Raw genomic sequence first — 18,978 nt, forward strand, 5'->3', positions numbered from 1 at the left:
CAATCTTCGCGACCTCTGCCGGACCCCCTTCCAGCATCTCCTTTCCTTTATTATCCTACATCTAATTAGCCAAGTGACACGATTCCGAACAAAGATTAACTTTAATCGTTGTTGCAAACAACGATTTTAACTTTAATCACTCCCAGCGCCGCCCGTTCTCCCCGAAATGGCGGGAGCCGGCCGCGTCCTCCCGCCCGCTGGGCGGCGCTGCGTGCGGCGCGGGGCGCTCCGGGCCGGGCCCGGCCGCCTCCTCTCGGCGGCACCGCGGCCCACTCGCGCCGCCGCGGCGCCTATAAAGGGCCGCCCGCCGCCCAAAACCGCCGCTTTTCCGCCCGCCGCGGCCGCACCGCGTGAGTCGGGGTCGGCACCGGCGCCGCCGAGCCCGCCCCGGGGTCGGCGCCGCGGGGTAGGGAGCGCGGCGCGCTGGGGGCGCGCGGAGGCCGCGCCCGCGCCCTGCCCGCCCTCAGGGCCCGCCGCGTGCCGCGCTGGTTTATTTATAATACCTTTAGGCAGTCTGGCCGAGCCAGTTTTAAAAGAGGGAGTTTTATTAGAGCTGTATTTATTTATTTCGTTTTTTTGTTTCCTCAGAAAATCAACGGGCCGCCGCCGTGCAGAATCGAAGCGAAAGATAAGAGACGTCGGGGTTTTAGGAGGTTTTTGCCGTAAAGCGCTCGGGAGCCGGCGTGTGAATTTCGGCGTCTTCTCCGATCCCTGCTCTCCAGGAGGTTTAACTTTGGGGTGTTTTTGCTGATTTTTTTCAAGCTTGCACAGCCCTCTCAGCTGCTCTGTCCTGGTGCCAGCCCCCCCTCCCTTGTCCCAAGCTTCTGCCGGCCGCAGCTTAGGCTTTAATTAAGAGTTTGAGTGTTCCCCCAGAATTAATATTTATAAGAAGCTTGACTTGAGACCCCCCCCCGAGTGCAAAACCGCCGAGGTTGAGAGCGCCGAGGGGAAGATGAACACGGCCGCCAGCAGTTACCCCATGGCCTCGCTGTACGTGGGGGACCTGCACCCCGATATCACCGAGGCCATGCTCTACGAGAAGTTCAGCCCGGCTGGCCCCGTGCTGTCCATTCGGGTCTGCAGGGACATGATCACCCGCCGCTCCCTGGGCTACGCCTACGTCAACTTCCAGCAGCCCGCAGATGGTAAGTGACAATTGCGGCCACATCCATGCTTTCACCCCCCTCATTTTTTTCCGTTTTCCCCCACTAATTCACGTGCTGCCCATCACAACGTTACAGGGCGAGTCGTCTCTTCCTGGTGATTGCAGCTGGAGTATTTTTTACTGCTTGGACTCTACAGAATGCTCTGCAAAATGCACTTCTCACTAACATCTCTAATTTTAGACGGGCCTGTTTCTTGCACTGATAGTAAATTTCAGAGATTGGTGTTTTTTCCTCTCACCCCGTGGTGTTTCCCTTCATTTTGGGGTAGTTTGGGGCTGTTTCTGTGGGGATTTGTGCAGCCAGTCCTAGCAGGGAAAGTTCAGAGTAGGCTGAGTGCTCAGTTAGGTGACTGATCTGTGGCTGCTCCACACACTCCCAGTCTAATAAATTTCATATCTCCTGTTGTTCAAGCAGCTGGATGTGCCTCTCAGTTGGGAAGTGGCGTTCTTGCTTTAAAGTGAAATAAAACGCTTTGCTCAGTGCGTGGAGAACCAGCTTGTCTCATGTGCAGAAGCCACATTTGCTTTGCTCTTGCCAGACTCCCTTTTTTCACACTTTATTTCCAGCTCAAAGCCAGGTGTTGCGGAGCTGAAGCAGCACATGAAAGATGGGACAGGAGAGGTCATTTTGGAACACGTCTTTTCTGGAAGGAAAATGGGTCAGCGTTTTCTGCCCCACTTTTCAGAGCTCTGCCTGCTGACTGCTGCAAGTTTCTTGCTCCGTGCTGGGGTTTAACAGCATCTCTGTGTGACAGAGGCATCCAAGCAGAGAGAAGAGTGATCTTTTCCCTCGAGTTCAGAATCAGTTTACCACAGCACAGATTTCAGCAAGAAGTAAACTTTACGTTTTTGCAGCGCTTCCATCCTGTCCCAGGGCAGTTCCTTGTGATGCCATTTCCTTGGACTGGTCTGGCTGAGCACTTCTGATCCTTTCCCTTGTCATGCTGATTAAAAGCTGACTTGCACCCCGCTGCATAATTTCCCATTCATGGCACAAAAATGCCTTTGTTTTTGGGCAGTGTATTTGTGTTTTAAAGATTCTCAGTGAGAAGGAAGGAACCTGAGAGCCTCTATGTGTGCTCCTGCCCTGAGTGCCTCTTTTGGAAGCACCTTGGTACATTTATGTCCTGAACAAATTTATCCCAGCTCGCCTTCCTTCCCTAGGCTCTGATCTCATTTTGCAGGATCAGAGAAATAAAAACAAGCAGCAGAAACAAAGCCAGGAAGGAGCTCCAGCATGGACTAGATAAATTTTGGGGAGATGGGCAGCAGAAGTGTAGATGAAGCTCTCAAAGCAGAGAAGAGTGAACTCAGAAGGGATCAATGGCTGGTCCCATGTGCTTTAGCAGAAGCATTCTGCACCTCGTACAAATGGGGGCCTTCCCAATGTATTCCAAGGTAATCTTTTATGGCAATAAATAGGCAGGAATTTAGGGGGAGGTTGCACCATTCTGGGCTGCTGGGGAGGCAGCAGACATTTTAGGAAGCTCCTGGGCTTCAAGTGATACTTGGAGCAAGTCGGTGGTGTCTTGTTACTGGTAGGTCTTAGAAGGTCAAGTGGTTTAAACCTAATGATTGAGTGAATATTGGGACAGGGAAATGTCAAACTCCTCCTGCCCTCATGGAGAGATGTGAATTTTTGAATTTCTGCTGTCAAACTGCAGTGTGTGTTACCCTGCATAAGTAAAAAACCCAGCTGCTGCCTTCTATGTAATGCAGCAGGGCAGATAGTTTGGAAAAGGGTTGTGGTCTCTCCAAAACAAACTTGGCTATAAAGAATCTAAGTCTTGTTGTAAAATGCAGAAATTTGGACTTTTTTCAAGGTGGCACTTGCCTCCATGAGGCTTCCTGAGAGGAGGAGGGATTCTGTGTTTTCTTCCAGGAATGCATAATCAGAAATGCACTTGGCTTCATCCCACTAAATCTGAGAAAAGCTGAGAGGAGCACTGGAGGAATCTGGTTGGATTTATGGTTGAGAGTAGGTGCTTACAGTAATCAGGAGGTTTTGTGCTCTGCATTCTTCTTGTGGACACGTGGTGTGTTTGAACTGGTAGTAGGTGTTAAAAAGGTTGATAAATGGTAGTTTGCGTTTCCCTGGCACCTTTTGTGGAAGGGTGGGGGCTTTGTAAATCTGAAGAAAGCAATGTTTTAACTTCATTTTGGTGTGTTCTAAAGCAGGACTGTGGCCCTGTGTCCACCGAGGAAATCCAGCAGCCACACTCTTCCCCATTTCAGGGTCGAAGGAACTTGCTGTCACATCTTAAGCGTGCTCTGCACTTCCAGGTTCCTGTGTCCAAACTGGGCCAGAACTTGTGTTTTTCTTTGCAGTTTAAGTGCTGGAGTGATGCTGGGCAGGCATTGTCTAACTGGCAGTAGTCTGCTGCAGAGAGGTTATTTTTAGGGAAAATGAGCTCTGCTGGTTTTGGTTGCAGTTCCTTGCTGTAGTAACCAGGGAATGCTGAATTCTGAGCCTGCCATCCTGTGATAGGCAGGGTAAGGAAACACTTCAAAGTTCTGGCCAGTTCAGGCTCAGCAGTGGTTGGTAATATTTATTCTTTTTGACTGTGCAGAAGGGAAAGAAAACAAGCTCAACAAACAAGCTGAATTTCTCTTTTCATGTGTTCCATGCAATTGAATTCCAGACATTGACAGTCCCAAAAATACAGCTCAAGGTAATGAAGCAGAGAAACTTCAGTTTGGCTGCAGAGATAAGGTGTTCTGAAAGTGCAGGAAAAACAGAATATTTCCCAAGCTCAGGAGGATCCTGGGGCTGGAAATAGATATGTGTTTCTGTAGGAAAGGATAGATAAACTTGTTTGTTCTCCTCCTTGAAGGCAGTGTAAAGGAGGAGCTGCGTAAGGCAAATTGTGGAGTTAAAAGGGAAGAGCTGGTACTGCCACAAGTTTCATCATTTTGTTGTAACCTCAGTGACTGAAGAACTTAATTCTTTTGAATATGCCCCATCTCTTCTTTTGAAAAAATAAGTGGCTGAATTTGCTCTGTGTGCTTTCTTTGTCAGGACTCTTTTGCTCAGTGACCTGAGAGCCAAGAGGTTTGGGGAGCATAAAACTCCTTGTGTGGAATTTCTCCTGGGTGAATCTTGGGCTGTGAGGTTGGTGATTGATCTTCATGCTGATCAACCACAGCCACTAATTCCAGCATTGTGTAACTCTGCAAGGGAGATTAATTGCTCTTGAGGCCTGAGGCAAACTGCGCTGAATGTTCAGGTGCTCTCCCTGTCCAGAAAGGGAATGAAAAGCCAGCCTGAAAGGGACTGTGAGCGTGTTTTATGTTCTGTATGAGCTGCAGTTGAGTCTGCTGGAAGGATGACAGGAACCAGTGGGAGAGAAACAGATACAGGAACTGAAATGGCTGAAGCTTTGTGGCTTAAATAGAAGAAAATGAGAAGGTGTTTGCTCAGATGAAGGAAGTGAATCAGATGTGCTTGGTGTGAGTCATTCACAGAACTCCTGCAGATCCTTTGCAGGTTTTCTGAGGTCCTGGTGTAGAGGGGTTGCATCTCCACCTGTGGGTGTGTCCCAGATCCCTTGGGGAATCCTTGTAGGGCTTTCACTGCTCGCCAGAAGCGTCTGGGTGTAATAATAGAGTGGAACAGTAGCAACCTGTTGAAAGAGCAGTGCAATAGTATCTGCTCAGGGAGCTTGGGAGAGCCACCAGCAACTTCCTCACTTCTCTGGGGCTGTGGAGCCTTCATGCTCCCCCTGCTTCCAGCCATGCTTGATCTGCTGTCACCTTCCAGCAGGAGCCTGCTCCTGCTGCAAATGGCATTATGCACCCAGGTTGTGCCCTTGCCAGCACATGCTTCTGCAGGACTCTGCCTGCTATAAATAAACACTGCCAAATTTGACGAGCTGCACCTCGGCTCCTGCTGAGCTGCCTCCACCAGGAAAGGACTGCAGGAAGAACCTGGCTTGCATGGCCTTGGAGCAGCAGCTGAGGAATCATTTTAGCCTGGCAGTTAAGTGCATTTAACACCTTGCTCTGAGCAGAGCTGTTGGAGTCCTTAAATTATATATTTTTTTCAAGCTGAGCTTCTTTCCAACTTTGTGTGGGGAGAGCAGTGATGGTCCCACTTTAATTTAAAAAGCAGCAAGAACAAAAAGAACACATTTCAAAGCACATGAAAAGTTCTGAGAAACTCCTATGCAGTGGTGGAGGCTGGCATTGGGGGTAGGGAGAGCAGGTTTGGTGGGCAGTATTCCACTGGAATTCCTGGAGGTACTTTTGGGACATGCTGAGTAGTTCATCAGGCTGCACGAGCCAAGTCACGTGCAAGGTGTTCAGATTGGTTTTTTCCTTGAATTTTCTGCTCCTAAAATCTAATCAGCAAATACCACAGGGTGAAGGTGGCCTGGGAGAACTGAGCCAAACAAATTTGGAAAGCTTGGGTTCTGCCCTGTTAATTTTCCTTGATTTTAATACATGTCTTTCCATCTCTTTGCCTGCTCCATGCTGAGAATTAAGACTCTTTCTTTCTTCTCTGCTTGCTCCATGCTGGGAGTGTTTTTCTGGCACAGAACAGTGCAAGCATCTCAATTTTATGAACAAGATCCTGATGTGTGTACGTAATGATCCTTTTAATACCCCAGTAGGCAGCAGAAATAGCCTCGTGGAGGGGGGTTCAGTGCAGCTTAGAATGACAGTGCTGGGTTTGAGAGCTTGGATAAACACTTCCCTGTTAATCAGATGGGCTGTACAGACTTTTTCCCCCCCAGAATTTTCTCAGCTCTCTTGTCATCTTTAGCTTGAGCAACTTGGGAGTCATTTTTTGGCCACATAAGTTGTGTAGAGGCTGACTCATGTCCTCACAGGCAGCCATGTGTTCATGCACATTTTCCCTGACCTGACAGGGAGATGATCCTTCTCTCTGAATAGAAATGAGGATGGGGAGATGTGAGCTTCATGAAAAGCAAAACAGCCACACAGTCACTGGTTTTACTTCTTTTTTTTTCTTTTTTTTTTACCAGAGTTTCCTGTTTTTTCTTTCCTTTTCTGATTGGAGCAATTTACCTTTAAAATAATTACGAATATGGCTAATAAACCGGCATTTTGATATCATTTTTGCTGAAGTGCTGAATATATTGCTATAATGTAAATTTAAAGTGTGTGAAACCTTTTATATACTTAGTGACTGTGCTGCAAAGACCTCCCTTGAAACATTGAGCTAAAAGTCATTGATCACCTCTGATAATACCCAAATGTCTCCATGAGCTGAGTAAAATTCAGAAAAGAGAATCACCCACCCACTGGAAACCTTTATTTTCTAACCAAGCACAGCAAATCTGTTCTTGGCTTCTCTTGCAGCTGAGCGAGCTCTCGATACCATGAATTTTGATGTGATCAAAGGGAAACCCATTCGCATCATGTGGTCTCAGAGGGACCCTTCCCTCAGGAAGTCAGGGGTTGGCAATGTCTTCATCAAGAACCTGGACAAATCCATTGATAACAAGGCACTTTACGACACATTCTCAGCGTTTGGAAACATTTTGTCCTGCAAGGTGAGGTGTGGTTACATTGTCCAGTTCTTTTAGGGTGGGGATGTGATCAGAGATTTGAGTGTAGGTGGTGAAAGGGACACTTCTTGTCGAGTGCAAGGAGCAGAATCACAGAATGTTCTGAGCTGGGACACACAAGGCTCATCTAGTCCAGCTCTTTAAATGAACGGTGCCTGCAGAGATCAAACCTGTGACCTTGGTGTTAAAACAGAATCTCTGAAAGGCAGAGTTGACCAAAAGCTGAAATGACATCAGATTTGGTCATGAAGTGCAGCAATGTGACACTGAGATGGGGCTGACCCTTGGCAGGGACACGTTTCCACCCGCTGGCCCGCGGCAGAGCAGGGACACTGACAGCTGCCTTGCTCCCTGTCCTGCAGGTGGTGTGTGATGAGAATGGCTCTAAGGGCTACGCCTTTGTGCACTTTGAGACCCAGGATGCTGCAGATAGGGCCATCGAGAAGATGAACGGCATGCTGCTCAACGACCGCAAAGTGTGAGTGTCGCAGGCGGCAGCAGCAGCGCTCACATGCTCCGGGATGCATCTCGGTATTAACAGGGACACACAAGGCACTGGTTCTCCTGGCCCGAGCCTTGGCCTGCTACCTCTCCACTCCAGGGCTGGTGAGTGACCCTGCCCAAGCCATGGCCTGCTCCCCCTCCATTCCAGGACTGGTGGGTTTCCCTGACCGAGCCTTGATTTGCCGCCTCTCTGGTGTTGCTGTGTTCGACGGTTCCAGGATGAGGGAACCTTCATCATCTTGACTCCATGTTTTATTATATCCTGATATATATTATATTAAAAATGCTGTACCAAAAATAACAGAAAGGATTCATCAGAAGGCTAAAAAGGAAAGGAATGGAATCAATAACAAAATCTTGTGACTGCTCAGGGAGTCCACACAACTGGACCATGATTGTTTCTACTTAATGACCAATCACATGGACCAATCAAAGATGCACCTGTTGCATTCCACAGCAGCAGATAACTTATTATTTTTCTTTTCCTCTGAGGCTTCTCAGCTTCTCAGGAGAAAAATCCTGGGTGAAGGGATTTTTCATGAAAATATCATGGTGACAGGCTGGGGTGGGTTCTGTCTGGGGCCAGTGGGACTCCTTGGCCAGCCACAGCACAGGTGATTTTTCTGGTTGGTCTGTGGCCTGTTTGTTGTCCTCTGCTGTCACCCTTTCTTGTCCCCATTCCCAGCTCCTACTGCACACTCATTTTTTTTGCCTCTCTGCAAGTCACACATTATTTTTTTGCTTTGAAACCGATCTGTTTATTGGGATTTTCTTTTTTTTTGTCTTACAGGTTTGTCGGGAGATTCAAGTCTCGTAAAGAGAGGGAGGCTGAGCTGGGAGCCAAGGCAAAGGAATTCACCAATGTCTATATTAAAAACTTCGGGGATGACATGGATGATGAAAGACTAAAAGAGCTCTTTGGCAAATATGGTAAATACAGAAATAGTTTTATTGAGGCTGTGAATTTCATGAAATGTGGTAGTTTGAGTGCTGTTGTGTAGTCCCTACCTAGGTCACTTTAAGGCTGAGGACATGAGGAGCTATTACATGGAATTTAATAATCTTGAAATACTTTTGATATTTTACTAACCCTGTCCCTTGGTAACAGGTAAAACTCTGAGTGTTAAAGTGATGACAGACCCTACTGGAAAATCCAAAGGCTTTGGCTTTGTAAGCTTTGAAAAGCATGAAGAGGCCAACAAGGTATGACCAACTTTTATGTTGCTTAGATAACTTCAGAGAAGAAAAAACTTGGTTTATCTTGGGAGCCTGTTTCTGAAATGGAAGAAAATTCTGCCTTGGGCATGACCTCCTCTAGATGTGGGAACTTGGAAACCTTTTGCACCTTAATAGCTTGACATTCAAGGGTAACTTGGCATCTCTCCAGTTTCCTAGATGCACACAGTGGTATAATCAAGAATGTTAATTGCTGAAGAAATACTACAGTGCAGGGCTAAAGGAGGAGGAGGGCACTTAGAGTGAGAACATTGCTCAAAAATGGTCTTTTCTAAGCAGAATGCTTGTTAAAATGTAGTTTTAATTGCAAGAAAGGGTGGGGATTAATTTCTAATTTAGTTCAGCACTTGGTGGTGTGTCAGCTTGATCTGTGTGATAACTTCAGCTTGTCTTCAATGAGCCTGTTGTTAACAGGAAGAGTGCAAAGGTAACGTGCAAACTCTGATTTATTGAGTGGCAGGCAGTGTCAGTCTGGGCAGTCCTGCTCTGACAGGATCAGGGCTGTCCTGCTGCAGCAGCTGAGAGTTTCCTCTTGAACCCTCTGTGCAGGCAGTGGAAGAAATGAACGGGAAGGACATCAATGGCAAAATGCTCTTTGTGGGCAGGGCACAGAAGAAGGCTGAGCGCCAGGCAGAGCTGAAAAGAAGGTTTGAACAGCTAAAACAAGAGAGACTCAGCAGGTACCAGGTGAATAATCTGTTTCTTTGCTCAATTCAAGCACTCCTTCTGGTCTGTTGAAGGAATTGCCAGAGCAGTTATTATCCTGGGTTAAAACACAGAGGTGTCTCCATGATATTTGGTGGCAGAGGGGGCATCAGGGCTTAGTCTTGGTACTGAAAGTGTTTAGGAGGATGTGAGACAACAGGCATGAAGTCTCCTTGACTTTCAGATGGGGATCCCTGGAGGGATGGGAAGAGACAGCGCTGCTCTCTGTAATTTGTGGCAGAACTGGGTCGTGTCAGAGGTGGCATCTGAAACTCCCCCACTCCCTGAGGTGCAGTGCTGGACTGGGGACATGTGGTGATGCCACAGGAAGGCAGAGGAAATCCAGACAAGCTCCCTTTCAGCACAGTGGGACTTGTCTCTACGCCTTTGCAACATTTATCACCTTCAGCTTTGGGTGGTGTGGAGGGAACATGATGCTAAATTAAGAGTTTTCAGATAAATTACAGCTCTGGCAGATGGGTAACAGTTGATGTGCTTAAGAATTTATTTTTTTTAATGTTGTGAATGTCATACTGTTCTTTCCCTTTCCAGGGTGTTAACCTGTACATTAAAAACCTAGATGACACTATAGATGATGAAAAACTCAGGAAAGAGTTCTCACCTTTTGGGTCTATAACAAGTGCCAAGGTACTGTGGGATTTGGGGGTTGCCTGGATTTTAAAGCCTGAAGGAGGAGTTGTTGTCTGACATGGGATTAAAGGGCTGTGGCTGTTGTGATTCTGAAAACACCTTGGCTAGTAAATGGTGGGATTGTACTGAAAACTTCATGCCCTTACCCAAAGGGGAGGAAGGAAGTGGCAAACATGCTTGCTTGAGGTGGCAAGCATGGAATGACACTTTCCTCTGTGCATTTAGGACTGCACCAAATCTTTCCCATTCCTTCCTGTGCAGTGTGGGCCTGGGGACACATGGTGCTGACAGCAACGCAGAGCAAATCCAGACAGGTGGCTCTTCATGAGAACCTGTCTCTACACCTCTGCAACAAGTGACGTGCTACCTAAAACCTAAAACACCACAGCTTCTTCAGCTCAGTTGTACTGGTGCTCCATTAGCAATTGATCTTTGCTGCAGGTGATGCTGGAAGATGGACGGAGCAAAGGGTTTGGCTTTGTCTGCTTTTCCTCTCCAGAGGAGGCCACCAAAGCTGTGACGGAGATGAACGGGCGCATCGTGGGCTCCAAGCCCCTCTATGTGGCACTGGCCCAGAGGAAGGAGGAGAGGAAGGCCCATCTCACCAACCAGTACATGCAGCGCATCGCTGGCATGAGGGCCTTGCCTGCCAACACCATCATCAACCAGTTCCAGCCCGCTGCTGGCGGGTATTTCATGCCTGCTGTGCCCCAGGTGAGCTCCCGTGGGGTTTTTAACCTGTGTTCATCTCACTGAGCCTTTCTAGTGCCTGTAAGCAACAACTCCTAATGAGGGGTGCAGCAGTGGAGTTAATTCTGTGACTTGCCAGCTGCCTGTTCTCTTAATCCGACCTGAGTGTTGGGTCCTGGCAACGGCTGCCAAACACGTTGTAAACAATGTTTGTGATGCACTTGGATGTTGCCTCTGAGCTTATCTGATCTTCCTCCAGGCTCAGAGCAGACCCACTTACTATGCACCCAACCAAATGACACAGATGAGACCCAACCCACGATGGCAGCAAGGAGGGAGACCTCAAGGTGAGAGTGCCAGAGGCAGTTTTGCTCGTAGAACCCTTTGGGAGCTGCACTTCCCAACAGGAACAATTCCTGCTTTCCTTCCTGGGAATGGTCCCGTGCGGGGCCAGGAGCTGGACTCTGATCCTTGCGTGTCCCTTCCAGCTCAGCATTTTCCATGATGCTCTGATTGTACCCCTGTAGCTGACTGTCCTGCCTTGCCAGCTGGCTCCCTGCTGAGGCTTTCTCCCCCTTGCCCCCCTCAGGCTTCCAGGGAATGCCGAGCGCCATGCGGCAGTCGGGGCCCCGGCCCGCCCTGCGCCACCTGGCCCCCGCCAGCGCCCCGGCCTCCCGCGGCCTCCCTGCTGCTGCCCAGAGAGTTGGTAAGCTGGGGGCTCCTCCTGGCCTTTCCCCTCCTCTGGGAAGGGAGGAGGATGCTGTGGAAACTTCTCCCAAAGATCTGGGATGTCTGTGAAGAGCAGAGCCAGCGCCTGCTGCTGTCCTGTTCCTCGCTCTGCAGTGCGGGTCAGGGGGCACTCGGTGCTACAGCACGGCAGTGGAAATCCAGATGGGTTCTTCTCTGCTGGTTTGGGACTTGTCTCTACACCCCTGCAACACCACCCAAAAATCTCTGTAGCTAATGGGTTTTGCTTTCAGAGCAAATTGTGTTTTTTTTCCCCAGTGATCAGCTGTAAAACAAAAAGTGGAATTTAGGGATTGGTTCTAGGGAGAACAGCCCCTTCCTGAGTAGCCAACTTCACTTTCTAAGGAAGTAATACCATGCAGAGCAAAGTTTGAATTAAAACCAGACATCCCAACTTGTTAGCATGTTGCTGCAGGTGTTTGTCACAGTGTTCTCCTTCCTTTGCAGGTGTTGGCACAGCAGCACAGAATTTGGCTCCCCGTCCTCCTGTAGCTGCCCCTGCTCCCAGGGCTGTCCCTCCTTACAAATATGCCTCAAGTGTCCGCAGCCCACACCCAGGTGTCCAGCCTCTGCAGGTACCAGTGGGGCTGGGCTGGGAAGTCCCTGCAGTTTCACGTGCAACTAAAGTATTTTTATAGACACTTCAAGCTCCTTTTATGACCCAGACAATCCTAATTTGGAATTTAAAAACCTGGCAGGGCCACCCTGGTTGGTTTATCTGTCTTGTACTCACAAGCCCTTTTGTAGCCAGACTGGCTCTAAGGATATTTTTCTTGGTTCTTTGTTCCCATTTTGAAACCATTTAAGTCTCTCTCCTCTTTGTCAAGTTCTCACTGGGGTGTCATTGAAAGAAGGAGCACCATCTACACCTGGCTTTCTCAACATCTCATGATGTTTGATCCAGGTTTTGTAAGATACTTATGGTGTTCCTGTGTGACATTCCAGGGTTTTGAGCTCAAGACTTGCAGGGAGTGTTTGTGAACCAAGGACACCTTACCTGCCCTTCTCTGAAGCTGAGGTGTTCTGTAGGCTTGACAAAGATTGTGTTTTAGGAGGGAACATCTTAGAAATGTCTAAATGTGAAAAATCAGCCTCATCCTTATTTCAGAACCCCTGTCTGCCCTTTTCAGGCACCTCAGCCTGCAGTGCATGTGCAGGGCCAGGAGCCCCTGACAGCCTCCATGCTGGCTGCTGCCCCTCCCCAGGAGCAGAAACAGATGCTGGGTGAGTAAAACCCCACTGCTCACCCATCATTTTTCATCCCCTCAGCTTTCAGAGACCCAAAGTCATCCACCTGAACTCCTTTTTCTCCCTCAGGAGAACGTTTGTTCCCTCTGATCCAAGCTATGCACCCCAGCCTGGCTGGGAAGATCACAGGAATGCTGCTAGAGATTGACAACTCAGAGCTGCTGCACATGCTGGAATCCCCAGAGTCCCTCCGCTCCAAGGTGAGCTGCTGTGTCCTTTTTTCCTCTGGAGAGGGCTTCTGAGCAGGGAGAAAATCTCACTGATTTGTGTCCCCAGGTGGAGGAGGCTGTGGCAGTGCTGCAGGCTCACCAAGCCAAGAAAGAAGCTGCCCAGAAAGTGGGAGTGGTTGCTGCTACCTCTTGAACCAGGATGACTGGTGAGTGTCTCAGTCCTCAGCTTCAGTGAAAAGCTTCCAGAATCAGTAAATAAAGCAGTTGTTAGTGAGCAATTCACCTGGGTCTGTCACCAGCACTTAGCTGATTGCAGTCCACTCTTCAACAAAAAGCTCCTAATGTAGTTTCTCCCAGCAGAATGCTTGTGTAGAAGTTAAGAAATATTCATTCTGGTGCTTATCTAAGGGATCTAAAGATGTTGAAGTCCCTGAGCTGTTCCTTGGAGCTGACATGCTGGGGATGAGTCTTGTGGAACTGCTAATCTGGGAAATAGCCACCAGGAGCTCTGGTGATTGAGGCTAAGCAGGCTCTTAGTGCCCATTCCTTATCCTGGAAACCACCTGCCTTCAGGGTATAATAAATGTTGGAAATGCTTCACTGGATAGGTCTGTCCACACAAGTGTCTGGGTTTAATTTGTGAATAAGGATTTGGATTCTTGGAATGCCTCTTCCTGTTTCTCATGATGCATTTTTCTGTTGGAATTGCCATCTCCAGGACTTCCTGTGCTGCTGTTTGTGATCAGGTGTCACAACTCAAGCTGGTGATGAATTCTTATTTTCACTGGGTGGTCTAGCAAAGAATTTGAGTTTCTTGTGGATAATAACATTTTCTGATTATCTCACCACCACGAGCAGCTTCTCTGTACCTTCCCAATTATAGTGAAATCCTTATTCCTTGGAATGCTGGAGTATTCCCTGTCCTGGAGCAGGGATGCTGTGAATAACTTCTCTCCCTTTTTCTCCTCTAGGATACAAAGAAGCCAAATAGCCCCTTCCTAGACATCAGCTCAAGATGTTTGAAGATCCTTCACTGTCCTGCAGATCTCAAGGCCATGCATTGTATCACATAGTTATATTGCATTTTGTAAATTAATCTTAAAGATCTTATTTAAAAAGCCAACTCTGAAGCTCGAGGTTTCCAAAACCAGAATCTGGGGGGTTTGCAAGCTTTTCCTGTGCCAGAGCAGAGCTGCCCCCTGTGTCTTCTAAAGAGGACGTTGAGGATTTTAGGCTGGAAGTATTTTTGGGAGTTTGTGTTTAATTGAATAATCCAGTTTGGAAAGTTTGGGAAACATTTATCAATAAAGGAATAAACTTGCACTGTGTTTGTCATCATTTCTCTTTGTTGGATAAATAAATGTGGTGTGGCTTTGTGAAATTAAACTGATGGCAGTTATTGGGGGGGGTGAATACATTAAACAGGGCTTTGGCTTATTCTGTGTGCTAATTTTGGATAATGAGTATTTAAAGTCGTGCCTGGGGCAGTGTCTGAAGGGGTGAGGGCTGTAAACAGTGCTCTGAGAAGGGCTGGGGAGGCATTTTCAAGTGAAGGGTTTGGGCTGGTCCTTGTTTACATTTCTGCATTTTCAGCTGGGTTTTTGGTGGTCCTGCTGCTATTTTATACCCCAAAGGTGGCCGGATTTTGGCACTGAGGTCAAAAATCCTTTGCAAACTTACTTTGGGTGTTCCTTTGGGCTAAAAACTGTTACTGAGCCAAACACAGAGCACACAGCAAGCCGGGCACAGTCCTCCCCGCTCAAAGCTCAAACCTGGAGCTGGACGCAGCCAGGGCTTGGAGCTTTGGAGAAGCCTGGGATGGGCTGGAAGGGATTCAGAAAGTCTGGAAGGGGCTGGAAGCGATGCACAAAGCCTGGAAGGGCCTGGAAGGGATGCACAAAGCCTGGAAGGGGATGCAGAAAGTCTGGGATAGGCTGGAAGGGACGCACAAAGCACGGACGGGCTGGAAGGGATGCAGAAAGCCTGACACGGGCTGGAAGGGACTCAGGCTGGGAAGGGATGCACAAAGCCTGGAAAGGGCTGGAAGGGAGGCAGAAAGGCTGTGAAGGGAGGCAGAAAGCCTGGAATAGGCTGAAAGGGATGCAGAATTCCTGGGATGGGCTGGAAGGGATGCAGAATTCCTGGGATGGGCTGGAAGGGATGCAGAAAGCCTGGGACGGGCTGGAAGGGATGCAGAAAATCTGGGATGGGCTGGAAGGGATGCACAAAGCCTGGGACAGGCTGGAAGGGATGCAGAAAGCCTGGGATGGGCTGGAAGGGATGCAGAAAATCTGGGATGGGCTGGAAGGGATGCACAAAGCCTGACACAGGCTGGAAGGGATGCACAAAGCCTGGGACGGGCTGGAAGGGATGCACAAAGCCTGGGACGGGCTGGAAGGGATGCACAGAGCACGGACGCGCTCTCCGTCCCACGAACCGAGCCGGGAGGGCGGAGCGCTGCCGCCGTTCCGGGGCGGGCCGTGCCGTGCCGAGCCGTTCCGGGGCAGCGGGGCACGATGGCGGCCACCAAGCGGGTGCTGTACGTGGGTGAGTGGCCGGGCTGGGGCCGCCCCCCGGGGCCGGGGCCGCCGGCGGTGCCCGGTGACCGCTGGCCGCCCCGCAGGCGGGCTGGCCGAGGAGGTGGACGAGAAGGTGCTGCACGCTGCCTTCATCCCCTTCGGAGACATCACCGACATCCAGATCCCGCTGGACTACGAGACCGGTGTGTGCCCGGGGGGCTGCGGCATCCCCGGGGGGCGGGACCCCCCTTCCCCCTGGGGCCGGGGTGTCCGTGCTGCCCCTGACCGTCCGTCCGTCCGTCCGTCCTTCCTTCCCTCCAGAAAAGCACCGCGGATTCGCCTTCGTGGAGTTTGAGCTGGCAGAGGTGGGGAACCAGCAGGTGCTTGAGCCGTTTGGGGTTTTGGCTCCCCTCGGGGTTTTTTGCTCCCCTCGGGGGTTTTGGCTCCCCTCGGGGTTTTTGCTCCTCTCGGGGTTTTTTGCTCCCCTCGGGGTTTTTGCTCCCCTCGGGGGTTTTGGCTCCCCTCGGGGTTTTGGCTCCCCTCGGGGTTTTTGTTCCCCTTGGGGTTTTTGTTCCCCTCGGGGTTTTGGGATGGATCCTCTTCCTGCTGGAGAAATCTGTGAGATGGTTACCCACCACAACACTCAGATGTTGTTCTGCTCTTTCACGTTCCCACTTTTCCCATTTTCTCTCAATTCCCATTTTTCCTTTTTCCAGCCCAAGTTGCTCCCCCACCACCATCCCTGGCTGGGTTTCTTGGTTTCACGTGCTGTCTTGTCCTCTGATCATCTGTCCTGGGCTTTGTACAGAAATCTCTCCTCTCCCAAATGCTCATGGCAGCAATAAAACATCTTCAATACAAGGAGTTAGTGAGTTTTTGGAAGATGAGACCCACGTAGGGTTTGGAAGCCCCACATGGATGGGGCTGGAATATAAATATATATAAATATATATATTTATCCCATAAATGGGATAAATGGGGTATATATTTATCCCATAAATGGGATAAATGGGGTTTAGGAAAACCTAGCAGTTGTCTTTATAATGAGATAGCTGGAACATGGCTGTGCTGGACCTTGAGAATAAATGTTAATAATGACTTTATTTTGATTTTTTTTTTTTTTTTTGGCAGGATGCAGCAGCAGCTATTGACAACATGGTATGGACCCTGCTCCCACTCCTGCTCCCTGCTCCTTGGGGATGTGTGGCTCTGCTGCCCTGGGTGCTGTGGGCTGCAGAGAGAGCAGCAGCTCTTTCCTCTGAGCTCTGCAGGGCTTTGGGGGGGCATGGTGGTTTTATACCTTTTTGGTGGGCTCTGCTGTGCTGTTTTCCCCTCTGCAGAACGAGTCTGAGCTCTTTGGCAGGACAATCCGAGTGAACCTGGCCAAGCCCATGAGGATTAAAGAAGGATCATCCAGGCCTGGTGAGCTGGGGAGCAGAACACCCCTGGGCGTGCTCGGAGCTCCGGGGCCCTCTGGGTCAGTTCCTGTGCTCTGACCTTTGCTTTTGTGGCCACAGTCTGGTCAGATGACGAGTGGCTGAAGAAGTTTTCAGGGAAGACCTTGGAGGAGAACAAGGAGGAGGGAGGAGCAGAGGCCCCCAAAGCAGAGGCACAGGAGGTGGGAAAAACAAAAACAACCAGAGCCATCTGCATCCCCGTTATCCCACAGCATGAGAATGCAAAGCACAGAAATGTCACCTCAACTTGCCTTTTTTTTTTTTTTTTTTGACTTTTCCTGCCCAGGACGAGCCTCCTGCCAAGAAATCCCGGGTCAACCCCCAGGTTTACATGGACATCAAGATCGGGAACAAGCCCGCGGGGCGGCTGCGGATCCTGCTGCGCTCCGACGTGGTGCCCATGACTGCAGGTGGGCAGGGGGCTCGCTCCCCTCCTGGGCACCCGGGGGGGCTCAGCCCTCACCTCCCTCCCCTTTGTGCCCCCGCACGCAGAGAATTTCCGCTGCCTCTGCACCCACGAGAAGGGGTTTGGCTTCAAGGGCAGCAGCTTCCACCGCGTCATCCCCCAGTTCATGTGCCAGGCCGGAGACTTCACCAACCACAACGGCACCGGCGGCAAATCCATCTACGGCAAGAAGTTTGACGATGAAAACTTCATCCTCAAGCACACGGGGCCAGGTAAAGCCATCTCCTTTTAGAGATGCACTGGAGAGAAAACGAGCCACAACAGCTCAGCATCGTCTAGGGCTGTTTTAGCCATGCAGATAGCAGCAGCCCTGAATTATAATTATAATTATATATATATTATATAATTATTATTATAATCTACTTTGGCCAGATTTTTCTGCCACATTCAGACCCTTGTGTCTCACCAAATGCATCGTTCCCTCTCCATCCACTTTATTTGCATGAAGGAAAAACAATTTCAAAGCTGCTTTTTCTGCTTGGTTTCAAATGAGGAATGTCACAGTGTGACTGTGAAAGGCAGGAGCAAGCAAGGAGGTTTATCTCCATACAGACAGCTTTGCTGTTACTGCAGCTAAAAATAGCTGAGCATCTTTCACACTTGCTAGTGTTTCTGAGCACAATTGATTTCCAGTAGTTTCTGAGGATTTTGATCTCCAGCAGCGTTCTGTGGGACATGGGAGTGCTGGGCTGAAGGAGCAGCTCCTGAGCTCGGCCTAACTCTGCCCTCTCTGACCCCAGGGATGGTGTCCATGGCAAACTCGGGCCCAAACACCAACGGCTCCCAGTTCTTCATCACCTGTGACAAAACAGACTGGCTGGACGGGAAGCACGTGGTGTTCGGGGAGGTGACGGAGGGCATGGACGTGGTCAGGGAGATCGAGGTAGGGCAGGGCAGGGGGGGCTGGGGGCAGAGCCCCCTGCCTTCCCGCCCTGAGGATTCACTCCTGGAATTCCTGCTGCTCTTCTCTGCAAGGCTCAGGGCACCAAAGACGGGAAGCCCAAGCAGAAGGTGATCATCTCGGACTGCGGGGAGTGCGCGTGAGCTCCCTGCTTGGAGGGGCTGGTGGGGGAGCCCGGCCTGGGGGGACAGCAGCAGCAGGGATGGGGCACCCCAGGGACTCCCCAGCACTGCCCATCCTGCAGCTGCCACAGGAATTCCCCACCGAGGTTCCTGTGAGCAGGATTTATCCTTCCTGGGGAAATCGCTTCCCTGCCCGAGCTGGGCTGGGCTGGTCCTGCTGCTGTGTTCTGGAGAAAATTTATGTTTGGTAAAAATAAAACCTAGTTTTGGAAATACTGAGGGCCTGGCTGCTGAATTCCCTCTGTGGGAGGCTGGTCTTTGAGCAAAGATGGGGTTTTTTTTGTTGTATTTGCCCTCATCTTCATTAATCCTGGCTCCAGGGGAGGGTACCTGTGCCAGGCAGAGGAGAGCAGAGCTGAACCTCTCGTGTTTGTTGCACAGCAGCACCTCCTGGAGCTGCTTTTGGCTTTGTAGTGTCCTTTTCCAGCAGCAGAGGGAGGCAGGTCCCTGGCTGGTGTCTCTCCTGTCCCAGCTCCATCTCCATCCCAGAGGGAGGGAGTGGAAAACACAGGACAGGGAACACCTGGAAAGGAGGAACTCCTTGGATGATGAAGAAGAAAAAACCCAGAGTGATGAGTCTGTAGGAAGGGATTCCCAGGCTCCAGGCTGCAGAGTGGGATAAAGCACATGGATTTGTAGTTCCTGTGGTGGGCAGCCCTGGCTCTGCCCTTGGAGGTGACCAGGAAGGGATGGATTTGGGGTTTGCAGTGAAATTATGGGAGGGATGTTTGGCTCTGAGCTTGTGCAGGTATTGGCAGGAGGGATGAGGCTGCTGGGCTGGAGAGGAAGAGCTGGTGTTGGGA

At 50.0% G+C, this 18,978-nt stretch overlaps 2 protein-coding genes and 3 non-coding genes across 8 annotated transcripts; all 5 read left to right on the forward strand.

Annotated features, from left to right (window-relative positions):
- Positions 1-205: 205 nt before the first annotated feature.
- Positions 206-13,973, forward strand: PABPC4 (poly(A) binding protein cytoplasmic 4). 4 transcript variants are annotated; one of them, XM_064398104.1, is made up of 16 exons: positions 206-350; positions 589-1,145; positions 6,491-6,684; positions 7,062-7,177; positions 7,994-8,133; positions 8,312-8,406; positions 8,989-9,126; positions 9,697-9,792; positions 10,237-10,509; positions 10,745-10,832; positions 11,075-11,191; positions 11,680-11,807; positions 12,363-12,456; positions 12,550-12,680; positions 12,757-12,856; positions 13,622-13,973. In XM_064398104.1, exons 2-15 carry the CDS (start codon positions 953-955, stop codon positions 12,841-12,843), a joined length of 1,890 nt encoding a protein of 629 aa, XP_064254174.1. In that variant the 5' UTR covers positions 206-350; positions 589-952; the 3' UTR covers positions 12,844-12,856; positions 13,622-13,973. The 4 variants fall into 4 exon arrangements, with proteins under 4 accessions (XP_064254174.1, XP_064254176.1, XP_064254175.1 ...); XM_064398106.1 differs by having other exon boundaries at positions 262-406; XM_064398107.1 differs by lacking the exon at positions 206-350 and adding an exon at positions 1,733-2,563 and having other exon boundaries at positions 1,021-1,145.
- LOC135285940 (small nucleolar RNA SNORA55) lies at positions 9,407-9,542 on the forward strand. Its single transcript, XR_010350553.1, has one exon. It is a non-coding gene; the product is annotated as a small nucleolar RNA SNORA55 (small nucleolar RNA).
- Positions 10,025-10,152, forward strand: LOC135285939 (small nucleolar RNA SNORA55). The gene has a single exon (XR_010350552.1). It is a non-coding gene; the product is annotated as a small nucleolar RNA SNORA55 (small nucleolar RNA).
- On the forward strand, positions 11,296-11,428 carry LOC135285941 (small nucleolar RNA SNORA55). Its single transcript, XR_010350554.1, has one exon. It is a non-coding gene; the product is annotated as a small nucleolar RNA SNORA55 (small nucleolar RNA).
- Positions 13,974-15,104: 1,131 nt separating the features above from the next.
- On the forward strand, positions 15,105-18,391 carry PPIE (peptidylprolyl isomerase E). The gene is made up of 10 exons (XM_064398109.1): positions 15,105-15,197; positions 15,274-15,372; positions 15,491-15,534; positions 16,301-16,327; positions 16,510-16,591; positions 16,687-16,787; positions 16,913-17,036; positions 17,119-17,304; positions 17,833-17,975; positions 18,068-18,391. Exons 1-10 carry the CDS (start codon positions 15,167-15,169, stop codon positions 18,134-18,136), a joined length of 906 nt encoding a protein of 301 aa, XP_064254179.1. The 5' UTR covers positions 15,105-15,166; the 3' UTR covers positions 18,137-18,391.
- Positions 18,392-18,978: the final 587 nt, after the last annotated feature.

The sequence above is a fragment of the Passer domesticus genome, chromosome 24 (assembly GCF_036417665.1).
Source record: "Passer domesticus isolate bPasDom1 chromosome 24, bPasDom1.hap1, whole genome shotgun sequence".
Lineage (NCBI taxonomy): Eukaryota > Metazoa > Chordata > Aves > Passeriformes > Passeridae > Passer > Passer domesticus.

What these genes read in the sequence shown, in the direction of transcription:
- PPIE (XM_064398109.1), top strand. Translation starts at nt 15,167, where the DNA reads ATGGCGGCCACCAAGCGGGTGCTGTACGTGG. An exon ending in TGGAGTTTGAGCTGGCAGAG is followed by an intron (nt 15,535 to 16,300) that starts GTGGGGAACCAG and finishes TTTTTTTGGCAG; the next exon opens with GATGCAGCAGCAGCTATTGA. An exon ending in ACGTGGTCAGGGAGATCGAG is followed by an intron (nt 17,976 to 18,067) that starts GTAGGGCAGGGC and finishes CTTCTCTGCAAG; the next exon opens with GCTCAGGGCACCAAAGACGG.
- PABPC4 (XM_064398104.1), top strand. Translation starts at nt 953, where the DNA reads ATGAACACGGCCGCCAGCAGTTACCCCATGGCCTCGCTGTACGTGGGG. An exon ending in CTGCTCAACGACCGCAAAGT is followed by an intron (nt 7,178 to 7,993) that starts GTGAGTGTCGCA and finishes TTTGTCTTACAG; the next exon opens with GTTTGTCGGGAGATTCAAGT. An exon ending in AGAGACTCAGCAGGTACCAG is followed by an intron (nt 9,127 to 9,696) that starts GTGAATAATCTG and finishes TTCCCTTTCCAG; the next exon opens with GGTGTTAACCTGTACATTAA.